The sequence below is a fragment of the Myodes glareolus genome, chromosome 19 (assembly GCF_982192425.1).
Source record: "Myodes glareolus chromosome 19, mMyoGla1.1, whole genome shotgun sequence".
Taxonomy (NCBI): Eukaryota; Metazoa; Chordata; class Mammalia; order Rodentia; family Cricetidae; genus Myodes; species Myodes glareolus.
In genome coordinates this window covers 44662556-44680436 of record NC_142044.1, presented here as the reverse complement: position 1 = coordinate 44680436, position 17881 = coordinate 44662556, and the positions used below count along the sequence as shown (strand labels likewise).

At 49.1% G+C, this 17881-nt stretch overlaps 3 protein-coding genes across 3 annotated transcripts; all 3 read left to right on the top strand.

The window, feature by feature from the left end:
• The first annotated feature begins 68 nt into the window (after window positions 1–68).
• On the top strand, window positions 69–1699 carry LOC148118978 (cytochrome P450 2D10-like). The gene is made up of 3 exons (XM_087899104.1): window positions 69–388; window positions 1127–1298; window positions 1562–1699. The coding sequence occupies exons 1-3, from the start codon at window positions 200–202 to the stop codon at window positions 1579–1581; spliced, it is 381 nt and encodes a 126-aa protein (XP_087755230.1). The 5' UTR covers window positions 69–199; the 3' UTR covers window positions 1582–1699.
• LOC125407436 (cytochrome P450 2D1-like) lies at window positions 1576–4251 on the top strand. Its single transcript, XM_087899103.1, has 7 exons — window positions 1576–1714; window positions 1794–1954; window positions 2502–2678; window positions 2835–2976; window positions 3175–3362; window positions 3747–3888; window positions 3984–4251. Exons 2-7 carry the CDS (start codon window positions 1901–1903, stop codon window positions 4172–4174), a joined length of 894 nt encoding a protein of 297 aa, XP_087755229.1. The 5' UTR covers window positions 1576–1714; window positions 1794–1900; the 3' UTR covers window positions 4175–4251.
• A 5369-nt stretch (window positions 4252–9620) lies between these two features.
• LOC148118977 (cytochrome P450 2D4) lies at window positions 9621–17225 on the top strand. The gene is made up of 10 exons (XM_087899117.1): window positions 9621–9880; window positions 11994–12232; window positions 13358–13529; window positions 13766–13918; window positions 13989–14149; window positions 14505–14681; window positions 14836–14977; window positions 15176–15363; window positions 15775–15916; window positions 16012–17225. The coding sequence occupies exons 2-10, from the start codon at window positions 12044–12046 to the stop codon at window positions 16188–16190; spliced, it is 1503 nt and encodes a 500-aa protein (XP_087755243.1). The 5' UTR covers window positions 9621–9880; window positions 11994–12043; the 3' UTR covers window positions 16191–17225.
• The last annotated feature ends 656 nt before the right edge of the window (window positions 17226–17881 follow it).

Genomic DNA, 17881 nt, shown 5'->3' with positions numbered 1-17881 from the left:
AGTCCCTGTCCTACATGCTGGGCTGAATGGTAAACACAGCAAGTTGGATCCCAGCAGAGGGCAAAGGGCAGCCATGCTCCTATAAAAAAGGACAGGGTGCCCAGGCTATGATCAGAGAGTTCTTGCTGATTCTAGGTGGCTTGAGTAAGGATTCCAAGGTTTTCTCAAAGAAGCCAGAATCTCAGTGAGACAGACAGCCATGGGCCTGCTGACCGGAGATGGACTGTGGTCTGTGGCTATATTCACAGCCATCTTCCTGCTTCTGGTAGACCTGATGCATCGGCGCCAGCGCTGGACTGCCTGCTACCCGCCAGGCCCTAGGACAGTGCCAGTGCTTGGTAACCTGCTGCAGCTGGACTTCCAGAACATTCAATATAGCATGTACAAGGTGAGGAGATGGTAATAGAGGGCAGCAGAGGGCATGGTAATTCTAGCAGCATATGGTGGTGCTGGAGCCACAGACTGGACAGAGCTGGTCCTGTGGGGGGAAAGTCTAAGAGACTTCTGGGGTGGGAGGGAGCTTCAGGGTCCGAGGACACTGTGGACTTTTGAAGGAAAAGGTTTCAGGACGGAAAAGGACCAGGATGTAGGGCATTGGGATTCAAATGGACGAGACAGAACTAAGTCACCAAAGCTCTAAGTCCCTCTGCTCTCAACAGGGAATGGGTCTTAGAGGTGAATAAGAGACACCTGGATCTAGGGTACTGTGTCAGTGAGGAGAGGGGCTGTTGAATCTCTTGCTGCTGCATGATTTGGGGTTTGGGTGTCAAGGAGCCTGCACTTTCTCACATAATGGTGGGATTCTAAGGGGGCTATGAACACTCTCCTCTATGTAGCAAGGTCACAGCTGGTTGACCAATTCTATTATGGGTCCTTTGATGAACTTAGAGGACAACCACTAGAACTCATGCTGGGGATGTAGATAACATTTGTCAGGGCCAAGGTTCAATAAAAAAGCAACACACACACAAACAGATAGAGGCAGAGAGAGAGAGAGAGAGAGAGAGAGAGAGAGAGAGAGAGAGAGAGAGAGAGCTTACCAATGAACCAATGTTAATGCAGTGAGCCTGGTTCTAGGATCTTCAGGAGAACTCCACTTCCTAAGGGTTCTGTCCCACTACTACAGCTTCAAAACCGCTATGGTGACGTGTTCAGCCTTCAGATGGCCTGGAAGCCCGTGGTTGTGATCAACGGACTGAAGGCGGTGCGGGAAGTGCTGGTGACCTGTGGAGAGGACACTTCTGATCGCCCTCCAATACCCATCTTTGAATACCTGGGTTTGAGGCCTGGATCCCAAGGTAGAGGGCTATGTGAGGCAGAGCTGGCATTGGAGATACAGCAATGGACAGAGGAAGTATAAGACATGAATGCCGGTGGTAATGTGGTCAAGCGATTCAACAAAAAGCCACTGAAATCCTGGGTGGAAACTACCAGGAAGCAAGTGCTGGATTGCTGTAGCAAAGTTTTGAGAAGCTCATGGGTAGGATCCCAGACAAGAAGAGCAATGACAGTAGAAGGCAGCACAACCAGGGTCCTTAGTAACACCCAGATGTGTCTACAGGTGTGGTTCTTGCACCATAGGGGCCTGAGTGGCGAGAGCAGCGGTGATTCTCTGTGTCCACCCTGTGCAACTTTGGCCTGGGCAAGAAATCCCTGGAGCAGTGGGTGACAGAGGAGGCTGGACACCTCTGTGACGCCTTCTCTGACAAGGCTGGTGGGTGATGGGTGAGGGGTGCAGATGGGCACAAGGAGACATGAGCAGTATGGTGACCTGCTTGTGTCTCCACACCCAGGGTGTCCCTTCAATCCTAGCACCTTTCTGAACAAGGCTGTATGCAATGTGATCGCGTCCCTCATTTTTGCTCGTCGCTTCGAGTATGAAGACCCTTACCTCATTAGAATGCTGAAAGTAATGGAAGAAAGTTTGACAGAGGTGTCTGGCATCATTCCTGAGGTAGGAAGGTCAGGGCATCTGGCAGAGCCACTGATATGCTGTCCAGGGTCACAGAGGAATCTGTGTGCAAAAGCCATCATGGAGACTTCCTGGAACTTGACTAACATCAGATAACATGAGGGGAGAAGAGGATCAAAGTCAGGGTTCCTAGAAAGAGAGGACCCTGTACCCTCCGCTACATGGAAGCCACACAAGCCTGTGGTTTCCAAAGTAAAATAGTCCTGTCCACCCTGGCTGAAAGAGCTTGAAGGTTGGAACTGAGGAGGAGGTGGTGGTGGAGATAAAAAGCCTCCAGATCCACGGTGAGGCTGGGATCTGAGACTGATCAAGGTGGACACTGAGATCAACTGAATGGTTAGTGGGTAAGGGGCTGGCCAAGCAAGCCTGGAGACCTGAATTCGATGCCTAGGAGCAATGTTGGGTAGAGACGATGGACCCTACACATTGTGCTATTACCTGTTTTGTGTACAATATACGATGCATATACAATAATGAATAATAATTTTTAAAAGGGGAAACACTGAGACTATCTCTGTGGCTGTCACAGGTTCTGAACTCATTTCCGATGCTCCTGCGCATCCCAGTGTTGGCTACCAAGGTCTTTGAAAGACAGAAGAACTTCATGGCCATGATGGATAACCTGTTGAATGAGAATAGGAGGACCAGGGACCCTGAAAAGCCACCCCGCAACCTAACTGATGCCTTCCTGGCAGAGGTGGAGAAGGTGATTGGCAGCTGAAAGAGATGGGGTCAGGGACTGTGGACTGAGGTTCTGTGAGTTGTGAGGACAAATGGGTGGGGTCCTGTGTACAACCAGCCACTGGGCTGCCTGGGGACAATGAGAGGACATTGCAGACTTTACTTTCTCTGTCTGACCCAGGCCAAGGGAAACCCTGAGAGCAGCTTCAATGATGAGAACCTGCCCATGGTGGTGGGTGACCTGTTCACTGCTGGAATGGTGGCCACCTCAACCACACTGTTGTGGGCCCTGCTGCTCATGATCCTACACCCAGATATGCAGAGTGAGTCTGGCTGGGGCTGGGAAGGAGAAAAGAGAGGCACACTCTCCAGATACTTGTGGCTCCCAGAACTCAACCCAGACTCCAGCAGCACTCACAGACATCCTTCTCACATGGACTCTCAGCCCTTAGCGTGGTTGTAAGAGAGGAGCAGAGGGAAGCCCCCGGGAATGCTTCACTGAGGGGATCCTGTCCCTCCAGGCCGTGTGCAACAGGAGATTGATGACATCATAGGGCAGGGGAGAAGCCCTGAGATGGCAGACCAGGCCCGCATGCCCTACACCAACGTTGTCATTCATGAGGTGCAACGATTTGGTGATATCTCCCCACTGAATTTGCCACGCATCACATCTCGTGACATTGAAGTTCAGGGCTTCCGCATACCCAAGGTAGGAATGGGCCCTCCTACTATTACATCATGATACTAGCACACTAGGGTGGAAAAGAACAAAATCAGCCTAGCCTAGATTTCCAGCATGCTTACAGGACATACCTGACTGCATGTACATTGCAGCCTTGAGAGTCCTCAGGAACGGGGACGGTCCAGTGAGAACAATCAAAGGAGCCTTTAGGAAGCACTGCACACAGAACAGTCAGGGATGGGCACTCATGCAGACTTGTAACAGGATCTTCTACAGGGCTGAGATGATTCTAGGGCTGAGCTTATATGAAAGGATCAAATGTATGAGGTAGAAACTGTGCATGTGACCATGGTAACCTGGGTACTGGCAGTCCCACCCCAGTCCATGTCCACACTATATGCCTCCTGCCAGGGGACGACCCTCCTCATCAACTTGTCCTCAGTGCTGAAGGATGAGACTGTCTGGGAGAAGCCCCTCCGATTCCATCCTGAGCACTTCCTGGATGCCCAGGGCCACTTTGTGAAACATGAGGCCTTCATGCCATTCTCAGCAGGTCCTGTGGGGTACCTGGCTTCCCTCCCGCTTCTCAGAATGCCCTGAATTGTGAGGCCAGACCCTTGTCTGACTGAGTCTCTCTCCCACCCACAGGCCGCAGGGCATGCCTTGGGGAGCCCCTGGCCCGCATGGAGCTCTTCCTCTTCTTCACCTGCCTCCTGCAGCGCTTTAGCTTCTCGGTGCCCAGTGGACAGCCCCGACCCAGCGACCATGGCAATTTCGCAAGTCCAGTAGCACCCTCCCCCTACCAACTCTGTGCTGTGATGCGCCAGAAGGGAAACTAATTCCAGTCCTGCTCTGTAACTAGGGCTGAACCATGCACAATAAACCAGTCTGGTAGCTGCCAGTGTTTCCTGCTCCAGCCCCAATCCCTGTCTCTGCTGGATCCTCAGATAACAGTATCCAACCAACCTCTGACAAACTACTCTTCCCTCCCCAAGGGACAGCCAATGTTGTGAGAAAACGGTTGGCACGAGCCTACAGGTTCGGCACATGGAAGCCTCAAGCAAGAGGATTATGTGTGTATGAATATCCTGGGACATAAAGGAAGGTCTAAGTTGGTTCAGACTATATAACCAGGAAACTCTGCCTCATAAAATAAATGAGAGCTAGAGGAAGAGGGGAAGAGGGTTAATGAAGAGAGGAAAAAGAAAAGGAGGTGGAGAGGAAGGAAGGAAAGGAAAAAGAGGTAGACTGGGGTTCAGGAGTGGTGGCTGAACCTACGTCATCCATGAAGAGTCATTGATGAGTGGTGACTGAGGTGGTGACTAACTGCAAGTAGAGATCAGGCCTCCATGGGTCAGGGACAGGTGTAATAGGCTCCACAAAGAATCAGCATGGTCCCCTGAGGTGCATGAGCACCTGGAAAGGCTCCCAGAGCTGGGAGGCTGCTGTCCTCGCTGTTATGAATGCAGAGAAAGGACAGAGAAGAAAGCAGCAGCAGGGAAAGGGACAGCAGAGCTCAGGAGTTGATCACATAACCAGCTGTCTCAGGTTGAAGACAATGCTCACAGGGAAGATCACAGAGTCTCATTGTCCAGAGGTATGGTGGGTTACATAGACATGAGCATGGCTTAGGCGAAGCACACACTTGGCTGACCTTAGTCTCAACACCCTCCGAGTCAGAACTGGGCAATCCAAAGCCACTTTTCTAAACCCAGTTCCTGGTATAAATGGTGCCACATGGCACTCAGCCACAGCTGTGTGGAGACACTGCTACCAGCATGTTCCAGGGTCTCAGGCAACATCTAGTGACAGGCCCAAGGGACTCAAGCACTTGTCCTGAAATGTGCAGGACAGAAATACCCAAGCTGAGGTCAAGCTACTGCCCTGGCCGTGCTCCTTGGCATGCAAGGCAAATTGAAGCATTTGTCTGTGTGTCTTTCTGGTTTTATTTTGGTTAGCCATCACTAATATTCACCAGCCTTACCACTCTGTTTCTCGTGGTGTTGGGAATTGGTCCCAAGGCCTTATGCACGCTCAGCCTGCAGCTCCGGTAGCCACACCACTGCACATCCTCTCCATTTGCAGAGCACAGCTCAGGGGGATCCCTCAGTCCCAGTGCAGCCACTGGGTGGTGCAGCCACCACCACGATTCCTCCCGAGATCACTTCCTCTGCTAAAACTGAGCTCTGCATCCCACGACAGTAGCTCCCCATTCTCTCCTCTGTACAACCCTAGCACCCATCATCCTGCCTTCTATTTCTGTGATTTGACAGAGTGCAGTCATGCACTGGCTTCAGTGACTGACCTAATTCTTCAAGGCTCCTTGGTGTTCAGCAGGCATCACACTTGCTCTTTCAAAATGAACCAAGGTCCACTGCACAAATGAACAGTGCTCACCCAGAACATGTCATTTTCTGGTTTCAATTACAGTAGACAACCATGGTCCAAAAGCATTACCTGAAAAGTTCCATAAATGAACAATTCTCAGATTTGGAATTGTGTACTATTCAGAGGAGTCTCACCAAATCTCTTCTATTTTTCACCATCACTCTTACATTGGGAACAGAAAGGTGTCTTTGTCCCACGTGTTGATGTTATTAGGGACATTATAAGGTTTTGTGTTACTGGATCTGCCTCTGTAGTAACAGAGTCCTGTGTTCAAGGAGGAAGATGGTGGTCCATGTCACAATGCCCACATTTTCTTCCAGCTCATCATCCTTGCATCAACCTGCAACATGACATGTAGTATTGGTGTGGGTGCAATGAGATATCTGAGAGAAGGATTCCACTGTAATTATAATTGTCATTAGTTATTACCATTAATCTCTCACTTACCTGACTTATAAAATAAACCTCATAGTTGTATGTACATTTTAAAAATCTACAGGGCGTGGGGAGATGGCTCAAGGTTAAGACTCTTGTTGCTTCTCCAGAGGACCTGAGTTCCATCCCCTACACCTATGTTGGGGACTCATTAGACCTATAACTTCAGCTCCAGGAGATCCAACATCCTTCTCTGGTCTCAGGACACTAGGAACCCACACACATGTGGCAAACACACAGACACATGTCTCACCAACACATACAGGTATATATAAATTAAAGTAAACTACATTTTTTTAAAAAACTAAGGGGGAAAAAACCCTGTATTTTGCTCGGCAGTGGTGGCAAATGCCTTTAATCCCATTACTAAGGAGGCAGAAAAAGATGGATCTCAAAGGCCAGACAGGTCTACAGAGCAAGGAGAGGCTTCCAAGTTACAGAGAAACCCTGTCTCGAAAAGCAAAAACAAAAAAAATATATTTATGATTTATTTCTAGGAGCTGTTACAAACATGCCCTAGAGGGTCTCAGATTACAAATTTTTTTCTTTTTAATCCACTCAGCTGTCAGTAGGCACTGTGTTTCCTCCTTCAGCTACTATGAATGATGCTGCTATGGTGTTTACAATTACCTCCTTGAGCATCATTAGAATTTGCTCTCTCTCTCTCTCTCTCTCTCTCTCTCTCTCTCTCTCTGTGTGTGTGTGTGTGTGTGTGTGTGTGTGTGTGTGTGTGTGTGTATACTGTGTTGTTTCCATTGATCTCGGGTGAATGTCTGATTTCATTTGCACTGTGACCCTCTGGTTGTTTGACAGAATGCTGTTGCTGATTTACACATGCGTGTCTAGTTTTTATTTCACTGCTGATATATGGATTTCTAGACTGGCAAAACAGCAACAAGAAATCCTATTAATGACTTTTTTAAAGACAGAGCCTCACTATGTAGCCCAGGCTGGCCTGTAATGCCTCAAACCTGCAGCAAACCTCTGCTGTAGCTTTCCTACTGCTGGGATTTCAGGCATATGCTATCATGCCCAACCAGAAGACTCCAGTTTTTAAAGGGTATTGAAAGTGGATCTAGCTTAATACGCAATCAATCCAGGAGAATGATCCTGTGCTTTTGGAAATGTGCACATGCTGAGGCTGAGTGTCTCTCATGCCTAGAAGGGCCAGCTGATTCACAGATCAGCATTAATTGGTTCAAATCCTGAGTTTCCTTAAGGAGCTTCTGTGTGGTGTTTCTATCCACTGTTGACAGTCAGGTATCAAACCCTCATCTATTACTGTACAGCTATCTCCTCCTCTGGAACTTTCCCTTTTACAACACCTACTTAGGTCTCTCTTGTTCCATACACACAGTCAGATGTCACTTTGGGATGCAACTGGTCTGAGAACTGCATTATCTCCACATTGCATCCTTGAGCAGACACTATAGAGTATTTACAGAAACGAAGGTGGCTGTCAGGTCACCTGGTGTGATAAGCCTATAGGATATAAGAGTCTATAACATCTGTCCTTGACTAACATTATCAATATGTGGTGTGTGACTGTGCATTTGTAGTTTCTGTATCTTCTTCCTGCCATAAACTTTTAATCACCTATTAAACTCCAATACAGCCACCTCGGTTTGGTTACCTTTTGCACTGAACAAATTTCCGATGTTTCCAGTTTCAACTTCTTTATTTCGTTTTATCTCATGGCTCTTCTGAAACCAGCATGCACATGGATCTCATTTCTTAACTGACTTATCAGTCTCTGCTTTCAATAAAAAGGTTTAACTCAGGTACACTTCAATTAATCTTCAAATAATTACAGAGAAGAAATCCTTGCTAGTTCAGCTTTAGCTGTCAACTTGACACAGTCTGGGGTCACCTGAGAAAGGAGTCTCAATTGAGAGAATCCTAGGCCATATTGACCTGCAGGCATTTCTTTGTGCTCACCTTAATTGTTAATTGGTATATGAAGGCCCAACCAACACAGTGGCTACATTCCTGAGTAGGACATCCTGGGCTGGATAAGAAAACTAGCTAAAGACAAGCCTGTGAACCAGCTAGCATGCAGCATCCTCTATAGTTTCTCCTCCAGCTTCTGCCCTGACTTCCCTCAGTGATGGACTGTGACCTGGAGGTGGAATCTGAAATCAGACCTTTCCTGCCCAGTCTCTTCTGGTCCAAGTGTTCATATCACAGCAACAGAAAGCAAGCAAGGACACTCACTTACTCCACTTAGTATTTTCAGCTCTGCATTCCTTCTATCCTCCCTTTAACTCCCCCACCTTTGCCTTTTTGGACTAGTTGATACTCTTAGTGTTCCTCTTTGATTCTCTTCTCATGTTTGTACATTTTGTTTTTCATTATTTGCCTTAGGGATTAAATCACCATCATTTAATGCTCACTATTAGGGTGTGTGCATGGGATGGGGGAGGACACACCCCTGAGCGAATATAGAGGTCAGAGGATAATTTCTGGGATATAGTTCTCATCTTCCACCTATCTGAGGTAGGATCTTGGTTGTTTCTGCCACAATACACACTCCAGGACAGCTGGTCAGTGAGCATCCAGACGGGAACCAACCCCTTAAACTTATAAAAGCCTTGTTTGAGTATCAATTACCTTTCTGTAGTATACAACGTCTTGGTCCCTCTAACAGTACACTATCATTGCCACAGATTGCACATTTATACTTTAAGCACAGATTTGTAATTATTGTTTTATGCATTGGTGTTTGCAGCCATACAGGAATAACATACAGGAAAAAAAAAAGGAATTACAGCTCCGAAGCACATTGATACTTTTGTTTCCAGGTTTATTACCCTGCCCTGTGTTCATTTCTTCTGGGACTTTGAGTTAACTGCTGGCATCATTTCATTACAGCTGGAGAACTCCCTCTACCGTGCCTTGTAATGCAAGCCCACTGATACCGATTCCCTTCAGCTTTTATCTGGAAATGTCTTGTTTCTACTTAATTCAGAAGGATAATTTTTCTTGACAAAACTGGATGACATTCTTCAGGGTTTGCATGTGTTTTCCTGTATCTCCTGGTCTCCATAGTCTCTGACGGGAAATTAACTGTTAATCTCATTATGGTGTCCCCAAAAACCATCTGTGGCCCACTGTAAACCCGGACCCCTCTGGGAGCACAAGCTGTTAGTCCTAAGTGATCTCTGGATGCTTGGAGAGACTGTAAGACTCTGACATTAGACCTGTCAGGGCTAAGGTCTCTTTCTCAGAGCTCCTCCTCATTTGGGATCCCCTACCCAAGAAGGCATCCTCGAACTCCTCCCCTCCTTCTAAGAGGTCCTCCCACACCTCCCTGGAGTGGCTCCTCCTCCTCAGAGCATGTCCCCCGCCTCCCCCCGAATGGCTCCTCCTCCTCTGAGCATCCCCCGCCCCCTCACCTCCCCGAGTGTCCCCTCCTCCTCAGAGAACCACCCCTTCCTCCCGGGAGTGGTTCCTCCTCCTCAGAGTAGTCCCACCTCCCTGGATTGGATTCTGGACCCTGGAAAGTCACCTCCTACTTAGAGCATCCTGCTTCCTACCCCTGTGCCTTTCTCTTCAGAGTTGCTGCTCCTCATAGCACCCCTCCTCCTCCTCAGAACTCTTGTTCCTCGGAGCTCCACCTCCAGTTCCTCCGGGACTCCAGAAACCACTTGCCTCTCTGCCAGATTTCAGAACTGCTACTGTCAAGGCTGGGCTTGTGATTCTGCCCCTACACTGCAGAAGAGGTGAGAGACAGACCCCCCACTAAGCTCCTGAACCGGGTGACCTTGGCCCTGGAGCATGGCAGGCCCTCCCCTTTGGGCATGGTGCTTTTCCCTGTTAGAGAGGGCTGAGGGGGGAACCCCAGGGCCTCTTGTTTCTTGAGGGTGGATGGAGTAAGCTGTTTTCAGTTGTCCCAGGCTAAGGCTAAGATGCCAGAACAACCCTGGGTTTGATGAAGAGCAGGTTCCTGAGGTTTACCCAAAAGACACAAGGCCCTGGAACAGGGAATAGCCAGGCTTCAGGGCTGAGGACCTTGCTCTGAAGTGAGCAGGGTGAAGACCCTACCCTGGCCCTTCGCATAACTTTCCCTTTGGAGTGTATTCTGGTTCTTGTGAACACAGGAAGTACCTAAGCAAACCAGACTTCTCTCCAAAGACCCTGCTTCTTGTCCTTTGGGGTTCACTGAAGGTCAGGAAGGGAAGAAGGAGCTGGTGAGTGGGCCCTTGCCAGCCCTGCTTGTACCATTTGCCCCTGCAATGTTGTTGTCAGTGACTGGCCATCTTAGAGGACCCATTAACATTTAATTAGGAAACACTAAAAGAAATCTACACTGAGCCAAAATCCCAGCAGTCAGGTGGCAGGAGCAGGAAAAACTCTGAGTTCCAGGACAGCCTGGTCTACATGTCAGACCAGAACTACATAGTGAGATCCTCTCTCAAAACAAACAAGAAAAAGGAAACAGAAGCAAGAAATTCTACACTAAGCATACAAGGAATTTACAGGAAACGACCATGGACCACCAACTAGAATGCACAATTAATATCCTGTTGTACTTTAACATTATTATCTCCTGGTCTGAGGATGAAAGGGATTGGAGATTTTGGGGTTTTTTTTGTGGGGCTGTTCCCACGGCATCTGGAAAGAGTTGCACTGGGGCTCCGAGGAGGATATAAAAGCAGCTGCCCACCATTTAGCTTGATCCTAAAGACAGACATGGAGTGTACAAATAATGCTTCAAAGAACAGAACGTTTTGGGATAATTCTTAGGGAACAAAATGTTTCACGAGGGACTGAATGGAATGTTTTCCAAAGCCTCAGCTGACCGTGATGGCAGTGACTGCAGTGGCCATTGGCCTGTGCTCTGTTAAGCCTTTATACTGTTCTCTCGCCCGGAGTGAACCTGCTGGTTACATGCGTGACTTCTAAGCTCTAGGGCGCAGCTGGCAAGTCCTTGCTGGTGATGAATTAGAGGTTATGGCTTTGAGAGCACTGGGTCCAATCCTTCTTTGCTCAGCTACAAACCCCTCACCCTATCCAGCTGTCTGAGAGGGAGAGAAGAGACGTACCCTGTGAAATTTGTCTCCACTGTCAGAAATGCTGTTCAAAGGACAGGCTGTCTTTTTACACATAGAGGATACAGTTTGGGGGATGTGACAGATACTGTCCTGACATTTATTCTGCTGCCTATGTCCTGAACGTAGATGGGCCTTTGAGAAGGCAGCACTCAGGGGTGCTCAATGGAAGACTGTAGTCCTACTGTGGGGAGAAGAGGACCTGTTCGGCGGTTTGCTGGAAAAGGCCTTGGACCCCCACAAGAATACTCAGAAACAGACTAGTGAAATGGAAGTGCTCCAGTTTCTAGGACACCACACAAGCTCTGTCTCTCTGTCTGCCCCGTCAGAGTTCTCCCTTAAGCAGTCTCTTTCCGGGGGGACTGTAATAAAGTGCTGCACCGTAGAAGGAGGCCCATACCCCTCTCCTCCAGCAGAGCTGCCTCTTCAGGAAAGATACTCACCCCACTCCTGAGCCTGTGCCCTGCTGGGTCTTGTCACTGCCTGTCCTGCTCCGTAACATCGGGCAACACTCTGGGGTTTTTAAAGGAGGATCCCAGGATCATACTGCCTAGAGTCAGGCTTGACAGATCACACAGGAGGTCCCAGTCTGTCATTTTGGAGCAGGTGCCTTCCCAGAGTCTCGCTGGTCACATTTGTGAAAGTTGAAAAACAACACTTTGGCCAGGAAAAGACCTGCATCTGCTGTGTGCTTTGCAAAGGGCAGGATTGGCTCCTTTCTAAAACACCAGCCCAGGCCAAGGGAGTGCCGAGGGTGTGAATACACTGTTTTTCCTGGTCCTAGGTGGCCAGAGTGAGGACGAAGAAGTGGTTCCAGAGACCATAGGGGCAGGCATGTGGTTGCTGACTGGGGCTGAGCTGTGGTCTGTGGCCATATTCTTGGCCATCTTCCTGCTTCTGGTGGACCTAATGCACCGGCGCCACCGCTGGACTGCCCGCTATCCACCAGGCCCTATGTCATTGCCTGTGCTTGGAAACCTGCTGCAGGTGGACTTCCAGAATATGCCAGCGGGCTTCCAAAAGGTAAGGGAATTGTTGGAGGTCAGGAGAGGTCATCAGAACACAGGGGTGGTAGTGGAACTACATGCTGCGCAGGAGCTGGTGCCCAGGACAAAGCAAGTGAAGAGGCTTCCTTCCCTTGTGGAGAATGAGGACACACGAACTTCCCAAAGTCAATGCCAGGAGGTGGGATGGGACCTGAGAGTCAGTCTGAGATCTAGTTAACATGACGGAATACAGTGGGTAGTGATGGTGCTGGGGCTGCATCCCAATTCCAACATGCCTGAAATTGGGAGACTAAGGCAGGTGGGTTATAAATTCCAGGCCACCTTAATGAAACTACCTAAGAAACCAAAACTTGAGAGCCAGGTGAGGCATGCCTCTAATCGCAGTACTTGGGAGGCAGGGGCAGACATATTTATTTGCATTCTAAGCAAGCCTGGTCTATCATATTGAGTTCCAGACTAGCCCATAATACAAAATGGGACTATTTCAAAACAAACTCTAAAATCTTTAAAAGAATAAAAACCCAATACATGGTACAAATCTTTAATCCCAGCACTCAGATAAGGGAAAGGCCTGCACATCTCTGTGAGTTCAACAACCAGCATGGTCTACATAGCCAGTTCCTACACAGCACTGGCTACATACTGAGACCTTGGCTCAAACATGCACATACATGCACACAAACACTCCCAAAACTATGAACACGCAATATAATAAAAAGGAAAATCAAGTTATATAGGTCTCACTTTCCTTTCATTCCACCAGAGGGAAATGTTTTGAGAATGTGGGAGAGGCCATGATCCTGACCAAGTGTTTCTGTCAGGAAATCAAAGTTGAGAGAGGTGCATCTACTGTTTCCATCATTTTGCTAGTTCAGATTCTCAGACTCCCTACTAACATCCCTGAGTCTTAGTTTCTGCATCTAGACATGGGGATGCTAGTGGATCAGTTGGCAAATACATGACACTAGCAAGATCCATGGTGAAGTGACTGATAAAGAGTTGTAGGTGACTCCTTAGACAAGTAATACCAGATTTCATCCTTCTATGAGAATCACTACTGGACCGCCCTGCCATATTCTATCAGTACAGCTAAGCACAGGGATCCAGGCTTGCCAGTAATGCACTAACTCCTTGCCTACAGCTGCGATGCCGCTTTGGGGACCTGTTCAGCCTACAGCTGGCCTTTGAGTCAGTGGTTGTCCTAAATGGACTGACAGCCCTGCGCGAGGCACTGGTGAGACACAGCGAGGACACTGCTGACCGGCCACTACTGCATACAAATGACCACGTGGGCTTTGGACCACGTTCTCAAGGCAAATGCAGAAAAAGACAAACGTGGTGGGAAAATGGAAACTAGAGAGGGTTCGGGGAGTAGAGACAGTTTGGGACCAACTGTCTGGGAGGGACAGGCAAGAGAAAAGACAGCAAAAGCAGACAGCTACAGGATGGACAGAGGATCTTACAGTAGTGATAAAGACTACAGCGGTGATTAAGTTGGACAGGACCAGAAAAGAGGATGAGGTTTTTAAGCCTAACTGTGGTCCTCCAGGTGTTGTCCTAGCACAGTATGGGTCTTCCTGGCGTCAGCAGAGGCGCTTCTCTGTGTCCACCTTTCGTCACTTTGGCCTGGGCAAGAAGTCACTGGAGCAGTGGGTGACCGAGGAGGCCAGATGCCTCTGTGCTGCCTTCACCAACTATAATGGTAGGTGATGGATTGGCGGGTACAGGTGGGAATAGACAGCAAACACCCTGACCGGCATTTCCACTCACAGGACGCCCTTTCAGCCCCAACACTCTATTGGACAAAGCAGTGTGCAATGTGATCGCATCCCTCCTCTACGCATGCCGATTTGAGTATGATGATCCACGCTTCATCAGGCTTCTGAGTTTATTGAGAGATACTATTGACGAGGAGTCGGGCTTCCTGCCCATGGTACCCAGATAACTACATACAGTGGGGCCTCTCAGGAAGATGATCAACATGCAGGAGTGACAGAGAGAGGGCATTTGGGAGGAGCTGTACAAACTTCAATGGGAGGGGAGAGGATAGACTGGGGCCGAGTGCTTAGAAATGGTGAAGTACCTGTGGAAGGCACACAAGTCTGCAATTTTTCACAGTATGATAGCCCTTCTGGAAGCTCAGGGCAAACAGGAAGTTTAGAGACTCACACTTGGAGGGACTATGTTACTAGTCTATCGTGGAGGAGGCTGGGAACCAAGACTCTTCTAGGAGACCACAGCACAGGGAGCACCCAGGTCCCTCTATCGGTCCTCTCTGTTGCTTACAGTTCCTGAATGTGTTCCCGGTGCTACTGAACATCCCAGGGCTGCCTGACAAGGTCTTCTCTGGAAAAAAGGCCTTCATGGCCCTGCAGGATGAGCTGCTAACTGAGCACAAGATGACCCGAGACCCTACCCAGCCACCCCGAGATCTGACTGATGCCTACCTGGCAGAGGTGGAGAAGGTGATTGGCAGCTGCAAGAGATGGGGCCGGGGCTATGGGCTGATGTCCTGTGTATCACCAAGTGACTCAGCACCTGGGTTGCCTGGGGACGACAATGGGAGGCCACTGAGAGTCTTCCTCTCCCCACTGAGTCTACCATTTCTGCCTGGCTCAGGCCAAAGGAAAACCTGAGAGCAGCTTCAATGATGAGAACCTGCGTATGGTGGTGGCTGATCTGTTCATGGCAGGGATGGTGACCACTTCGATCACACTGTCCTGGGCCCTGCTGCTCATGATCCTGCACCCGGATGTACAGAGTGAGTCTGGCTGGGGCTGGGAAGAAAGAAGAAAGAGGGGTGAGCTACACCCCGTAAGCTTACCTGGGATACTTGACCCAGACTCCAGCAAGGGTGACAGCCATCTTTTTCCTATGGACCCAGCCCTTAACACATAGGTAGTAGAGGGACAAGGGGCATGCCTGGGGATCCTTAACTAGGGGGATGCTGTTTCTCCAGGCCATGTCCAAAAGGAAATTGATGAAGTCATAGGGCAGGCGCGGTGTCCAGAGATGGCAGACCAGGCCCACATGCCCTACACCAATGCTGTCATTCATGAGGTGCAGCGATTTGGTGACATCCTCCCACTTGGTGTGCCCCACAAGACATCTCGTGACATTGAACTGCAGGGCTTCCTTATCCCTAAGGTAGGCCTGGGGCCCTCCAATGTCCAGTTATTGTTACCAGTCAGCTAGCGGCCTGAGTTGCCCAGTTGAGAAGGACTGGAATCAAGGCAATCTATTCTCAACTGCACAGTACCAACCTCCTCTGGTGAGTATGAGAAGTGGAACAGTAACAAGAAGTGTAGAGCAGAACCCCAGCTAGAAAATAGAGCAAGCAAAAATTAGCTAGGGTGGTTGTAGCAGTCACTACCTACAAGTACAGGTGACAGTGTGTATACCTATGTCACTTGTCACTTATCCCTGTCTTAGTATCAAAGCTAAGACGCTTCTAGAACTGAGGTTACATGAAAGAATTAAGTATGTGAGGTAGAGACTGTACATGTGGTCGTAGTGTCCCCATCCCGGTCCATGTTCACACCATGTGCCTCCTGCCAGGGCACGACCCTCATCACCAACCTGTCTTCAGTGCTGAAGGATGAGACTGTCTGGGAGAAGCCCCTCCACTTCCATCCTGAGCATTTCTTGGATGCCCAGGGCCACTTTGTGAAACATGAGGCCTTCATGCCATTCTCAGCAGGTCCTGTGGGTTAACTGGCTTCCCTCCCCCTTCCTAGAATGTCCTAAATTGTGAGTCTAGGCCCCTGTCTGACTGAATCCCTCTCCCACCTACAGGCCGCAGAGCTTGCCTTGGGGAGCCCCTGGCCCGCATGGAGCTCTTCCTCTTCTTCACCTGCCTCCTGCAGCGCTTTAACTTCTCCGTGCCTGCTGGACAGCCCCGACCCAGCAACCGTGGGGTCTTTGGTGCTCTGACAACCCCATCCCCATACCAGCTCTGTGCTTTTCCCCGCTAAGAGGAAGGACGAACTCTCACTGCCCTGTTGGGGTCCTAACATGCAATAAATCGTCTTACTCTGAACTAAACTGTCCCCATGAGATCTCCAGGCTGGAATAGGATCTCGGTAGGCTCCCCTGGATATTCACAACTCCCTACTTATTCTTACATGACCATTTGACCCCAAGGAAAGGACTGGTCTTTTGTACTCAGAAAATGATACCTACCCCTGCCTCTTCCCCCAGCCCTCACTTTTCTCACCCACATTGATAATGTTTGTACATAGATGCCAACACCTGGAAGGAGAGCCAGAAAGGACTGCTGATAGGTGACAGTGTCAGTTACACAGAAGGGAAGGGCAGGATTCGTCCTAGAAGCCCCCATTCAGTCCCACTTCCACCCGCCACACAGCTGAGGCTAACTATCACCACTACTGCCTGACTTCCATGACATTCCAGAGCTGCAGAGAAGTCAGGGGCTGGAAATGATATGCCAGGTTAAGTGCCCAAGGTTACTCATAGGGTACCAGCTGCTTCCTTCAAACACTTTATGGGTGTCCAGAATGGGTTACCTCCCTAGCTTCTTAGTCACCACTATGACCCATCAGGGTTACTGGTGCCCAGGCCCCTGCACAGTGAGAAGGTGAGACAAAGCTTGGCAGAACCAGCAAGCTCGGTGTTGGTACATGCTCCCAGACCTTAGTAGATCCCCAGACCTTAGCACAACCTTCTCCATGATGGAATTACCATTCATGCCATAAAACTCAGCACACTGACAGCACCTCTTGCCATAATGAAAGCAAACACCCAATCCATCACAGTTCATAGTTCTGGGAAAGTCTCTAAATGCACTAACCTTGCTTTTTGGCTTCTGTAGTTTTGCTTCTGGCTAACTCTTCTTGTTAACTGATATGTGTCAATCCAGGATATTCTTTTTTAAAAAAAGAAAAGAAAAGAAAAACGAAGAAAAAAGACAGAAAGCTCACTCTTAGAAAGACTCAGGACTGCACTGGAATCAGTGTCTAGACAGTTAATAAAGACTTTCTATTGTTTTAGACCTTTGTCTGAGCAGTCTTCTCTGGTGGGTACCCCACAACATTTCTAGAGGTTCTTCCAAGATCCCCAGAGACTAAAGCTTGAGACACTTTGGGCGGGGAGGGGGGGCCAGGGGGGTCTCAGATCCTCAGAGTAGAGAAGTGTGCAGAGATCAAGGAACTCCTAGGGTGTACAGAACCTGAAGACTTTTCAGGACCCTATGACTCCCTTAGATCAACTGCTGCCTAAAGTTTGAGGAGTTTGATACCTTCACCCCAAAAGGGAAAGAAATTCTGATGTCAGCTGGTCTCTTACCTGCAGTGGTAAGTCTGGGTAAGAAGCCTTCTGTTTAAAGTACAAAGGGGCGCTGCTGATCCAGCGTCTGGGATCCATGTGAGATATCACCAGACTCCCCTGGTCTGCTCAGGTGTATGAATGTGTGATGACCACCACCCTTGGTTGTCTTTACTGTGGGTCTCTCTGTCCATCTCTATTTCTATCACTTCTGTTGACTGGAGAAACATCTAAATGGCAGGATCCTGCCCCAGTCCTCTCTCCGTGGTCCACAACTTCCTGTACGCTCACAGGCACCTTCTGCTGCTGTTGCTATGGCAATGCTGGCAGCAATGGTGGCTGCCCATGAGGCCCACCTCAATTTAGGTTCCTGGCCTCGCCA

Bases quoted from the DNA above. Each gene is read 5' to 3' on its own strand.
- LOC125407436 (XM_087899103.1), top strand. From the start codon at position 1,901: ATGCTGAAAGTAATGGAAGAAAGTTTGACAGAGGTGTCTGGCATCATT. The intron at 2,679-2,834 runs GTGATTGGCAGC...TGTCTGACCCAG, and splicing joins TCCTGGCAGAGGTGGAGAAG to GCCAAGGGAAACCCTGAGAG. The intron at 3,889-3,983 runs GTCCTGTGGGGT...TCCCACCCACAG, and splicing joins CTTCATGCCATTCTCAGCAG to GCCGCAGGGCATGCCTTGGG.
- LOC148118977 (XM_087899117.1), top strand. From the start codon at position 12,044: ATGTGGTTGCTGACTGGGGCTGAGCTGTGGTCTGTGGCCATATTCTTG. The intron at 13,919-13,988 runs GTAGGTGATGGA...TTCCACTCACAG, and splicing joins TGCCTTCACCAACTATAATG to GACGCCCTTTCAGCCCCAAC. The intron at 14,682-14,835 runs GTGATTGGCAGC...TGCCTGGCTCAG, and splicing joins ACCTGGCAGAGGTGGAGAAG to GCCAAAGGAAAACCTGAGAG.
- LOC148118978 (XM_087899104.1), top strand. From the start codon at position 200: ATGGGCCTGCTGACCGGAGATGGACTGTGGTCTGTGGCTATATTCACA. The intron at 389-1,126 runs GTGAGGAGATGG...CCACTACTACAG, and splicing joins TTCAATATAGCATGTACAAG to CTTCAAAACCGCTATGGTGA. The intron at 1,299-1,561 runs GTAGAGGGCTAT...ATGTGTCTACAG, and splicing joins TTTGAGGCCTGGATCCCAAG to GTGTGGTTCTTGCACCATAG.